The 4,429-nt window shown below is 36.1% G+C and overlaps 1 protein-coding gene across 1 annotated transcript; it reads left to right on the plus strand.

Moving 5' to 3' along the window:
• Positions 1–2,733: 2,733 nt before the first annotated feature.
• On the plus strand, positions 2,734–3,192 carry LOC114819985 (uncharacterized). The gene has a single exon (XM_029089811.1). It carries the CDS (start codon positions 2,734–2,736, stop codon positions 3,190–3,192), a length of 459 nt encoding a protein of 152 aa, XP_028945644.1.
• Positions 3,193–4,429: the final 1,237 nt, after the last annotated feature.

Below are 4,429 nucleotides of genomic sequence, written 5' to 3' on the forward strand. Positions count from 1 at the left end.
ATAAGTTATGAATCAAACAGTTAAGTAAATTGCATTCACGATTCATGAAATCACAACTGGAAGTAATCAATTCATATTGCAAATATGTTCATGGCTTTGAATTTCCTCCTAGCTAAAACAAGTTTAGCTCCTCATGTTTGCAATTAAACAAAGACAATTAAATTTAAACATCAAAACAACGGATAGAATACATCTAGAAACGCTCCAACAATCCAACGTCTTGAATGGCAAGCACGGCTCCAGGGGTCTCCTCTCCTATCTCCTTGCAAAGCTGCGACACAATGGGATGAATGTGTATGAGGGATGTATGGGACGAATTTGTGATGGAAGGTGGGTAATTTCTAAGTACTGCGGCACTTTATATTTATAGGGAGAATGTAAGGCACGGCTAGGGTGAGTAGGAAGAGAATTAGGACTCCAAATCATCAAGGAATAAGGATACTTCTAATCAGATTCCAAGGAGGAAAAGAATTAATGTGTTTAGATGGATTAGGACTCCTAAATTCAGATGGGAAGGATTTAGAATAGGATAAGGACTCCTTTTGCAGCTGGAGATAAGGTAGAATAAGATAAGATAAGGTTAATTTGAATAAGATAAGGTTGGATAAGGTTTTGGATAATGTTCCTTCTTTTTAGCTGAATCCTTATCTTCTTTGTCATGAATTCATTTTCTTCATCTTTTTAGCACATTCCTAGCCTCTTGAACTTCAAAAACATCCATCCACCTTGCTCTATGAATGTGCTATCCATTCTTGGCCCAAAACTACTCCAAAATGCTCAAAATTGCACTTTCTTGCCAACTTTGTCATTTGGACCTACAAGCACACGAACATAGCTTAAATCACTATAATAAACAGAAACTAACTATGAAAGTGCAAGAAAACAAGCTAACTAAGTCGCATAAATATGCTCCTATCAACACGTTAGCCAATCTGCTCTGATACCATGAAGAAAGTTGAGGTTCCACCATAAACCAATTGGCAATATGGGTGTAGGACAACCTCTTATAAAACCTTGCAAGATTTCTCCTTTCACGAGCATGTGTAGCCGTTAGGCTTCACACGTGGGCAAATCTGCTCTGATACCATGAAGAAAGTTGAGGTTCCACCATAATTCAATTGGCAATGTGGGGGTAGCACAACCTGTTATAAACCCTTGCAAGATTTCTCCTTTCACTAATGTGAGACTCTTTTACCTTCACTTTCTCATAGGAGAGAGATGCGCAAAGTAACATAGATCCAAAAGAAAGTTCAACATACGTCCTCTTGCTTATGCATTAGACTCGGCAAGGAACTTGAGCTTTATGGTTAAAAATGTCAACTAATGTCTTGGAATCACCTTCCACGATGAACTTCGTAAACCCAGCTTCACCTGTACTCTCCATCAAAATTAATCTTGATAAAATCATTAAGGGAAAATTCTCAATCGTAATTATTTATATTTTTCTTCATTGGTTCGAAGTTATTTTATTAGCTTTCTTGTAATTAGTTAGAAATTCTTTTATATGAATAATAGAATGTTGGGTTGTGGACTATTTTAGTGCACATATGCGGGCCCATGGTGGGTGACGCAAGCATAAATAATCATATTAACATGCATGATTAGTTGAACATAATAACAGTGGATTCTGTTTAATCATATTTAATTAATTCATATGATCATGATCCATCGACGTGCTTGTGTTCATGCAAAATGAATTAATAATACATGCATAAGCTTAGAATAGTTTAGAATCAATTTTTAGATTTCATATGCGAACGAATTCGTTGTTTTTGAGGTTCCCAAGTGTTAGCCCTCTACTAGTATCCACACAAATGAATCTTCGTTGTGAAGCAAGATGACAACGATCTACTAGGAAGTTCTCCTCCCGATGGTATGCGTCAAAAGGTGTGGGTGGTGTTTGTTTCTCAATTTCTCTAAATTGGAAAACCTAAATTCCTTCTCTCTAATTTTTGTTTATCAATTTGTGAATTCTTTATTAGGACTAAAGATGCCTTAAGCTTATATATAGAACAATTTGATAAGCCAATAGGATTATAAATTAATCATCCACCATTACATGTGTACCGCAAGCCCTAAAAGCTCTTTTCTTGGGCTTGCAACACCTCTCTAAGGCCATGTCCAACCTAGGGTTGGCCAGATGGCTCGTTTTAGCCTTCTAGCCCTCCAAGATAATAATATTTTAATGAACAATATAAGGTCATATTTACCTCCGTCTCCAACCGAGGGCCAAAGGGCCATATGGCTCGTTTTAGCTCTGTCACAAAAAACCGTCTCCAATCGAGGGCCAAAGGGCCATAAGGCCAAACATAATTTATTATTTAAAAACTACCACTTAAATTCAAATCCAACGGCTAAGTGATATCAGCATGACATCAACTAGCCGTTGGATTTTATTTATTTTTATTTTTTTTTGCTATAAATAAGGTGGATATTGGGCTATAATTCACACAATTTTGAATTCAATCTATTTCAATTCAAGTTTGCAATGAATTCCAACGTTGGATCCTCTTCGGATTCCAACTGGGGTCCACATCCAATTCCAAATTGGAAGAAAAATGGGCGCAAATGAGACAAAAAGATGAGGAGTTTGATGAAAAAGTTCAAGTAAGGTGTAACAAACAAAACAGAGCAGCAACCATGGCTACAACCATGGTGTGTCAGCCAACTGAGGAACAACCTCAATAGGGTGGCTCCATTGCTGGTCGCTCTTACAAACCATGAAACAAAGTAATGACGCATGCCAATCTGATGAACAACTACTTCAACCCTAACTCGGTGTACATAGAAGAGGATTTTAGACGTCGCTTTCGGATGAGGCGTCATGTCTTCGAGCGTTTACTTCATGATGTCCAACATCCATACTTTCGACAGAATCGGGATAGAGCAGGCCGTCCTAGTTTCTCACCTCATCAGAAGGTTATTGTTGTACTCCGAATGATAGCCTATGGCTCCCTAGTTGATTTGATGGATGAAACCCATGGTATGTCTGAGTCTACATGCCTTGATACTCTTGAACAATTCTGTGACACAATTGTTCAGGTTTACAAAGACGAGTACCTCCGTGAGCCAAATCAAGAATATCTGAATCAGCTCCTTCGCAAAGTTGAAGATCATGGGTTTCCAGGCATGATAGGGTCATTAGACTGCATGCATTGGGATTGGAAAAATTGTCCCACCGGACGGCAATGAGGCTTTTTAATGTTGTATAATAGTTTAGGAAGTTATAGAAAAAAATGGAATTTATAAAAAATATGAAACAAATTTTGTAAAATAGAAGTTATAGGAAAAAAAAATAGAATGAGAGAGAGAGAGAGAGAGAGAGAGAAGGCATTGCGTTGAAGTCAAGACTCAGAGTAGGGGTGGGCTTGGTTTTAATCGGTTCGATTTGATTTTTTGGGTTTGGTTTAATTTCTGTTCGGTTTGGATTCGGTTCTATTATTATTATTATTATTATTATTAACTAAAAGTTGTCTTTTAACAAACCTGAACTTATTTTTATTTTTACCATAGAGATTTTGTAAAACTTCAAAGCTACACTACATAAAATTTCAAATTTCAAGTCTAAAATAAACATTCCAAATTTTAAAAAAGTTCAAACTTCAAGTCTAAAATAAACTTCAACAATCCACATCCACAATTACCCATTAAAATCGTAAAATAAACATTCCAAAAAAAGTTCAAACTTCAACAATTCAAGGCTTCCACACTTCAGGTTCCAGTCTCAACACTTCAACACCTAACCATTTCAAGCTTGAATTTCGTTGCTATTTCTAAAAAAAAAAAAAACGAACATCATAATTAAACATTATTTTAAAAACATACTATAACAAATCAAATAATTCATACAATAAATAAAACTACATTCTCAACTTCTTCACAAAACTCAATCTCCTCAATGGTTGGCTCATGTTGTAATGCAACATGGTAAATCTAATCCATTTTTTGGTACATATCAAAGCCTCCACCAGTTTTAAACTCAAAGAACGATATGGATCAATTATCTATCCACTTGTGCCAAAGAAGGATTCTGAAGCTATATTTGATACGAGAATAGCTAGAATCTCTCTTGCAACACATGCCAAAATATGATATACCTCATTCACCCTCCATCAATATTGACTAGCATATGTGTGATACCCATACACTTACCAAAATTTTCAATATTATTGGTTTGGTATTTTTTGATTGATTTCGGTACGGATCGGATCATTTTGGTGAATCACGCGTAAACACATAAGTAGAGGAGATGAAAAGTCATAAGGTATAGCTAATGGAAAGAGATTCACAACTATTTCTGATGTGATATAAACTAGCACTCAAACTTAAACCCTCTTTTTGACAATTGTAGTATGGATAAGTAGGGATCATTCTAGGCCGGGGATTAGGAGGGAATGCTAATCTACTCAAATTAGACTCAATTACACTT

The sequence above is a fragment of the Malus domestica genome, chromosome 12, assembly GCF_042453785.1.
Source record: "Malus domestica chromosome 12, GDT2T_hap1".
NCBI classification, from domain to species: Eukaryota; Viridiplantae; Streptophyta; class Magnoliopsida; order Rosales; family Rosaceae; genus Malus; species Malus domestica.

Coding starts and splice junctions, on each gene's coding strand:
- LOC114819985 (XM_029089811.1), top strand. CDS start 2,734: ATGACGCATGCCAATCTGATGAACAACTACTTCAACCCTAACTCGGTG.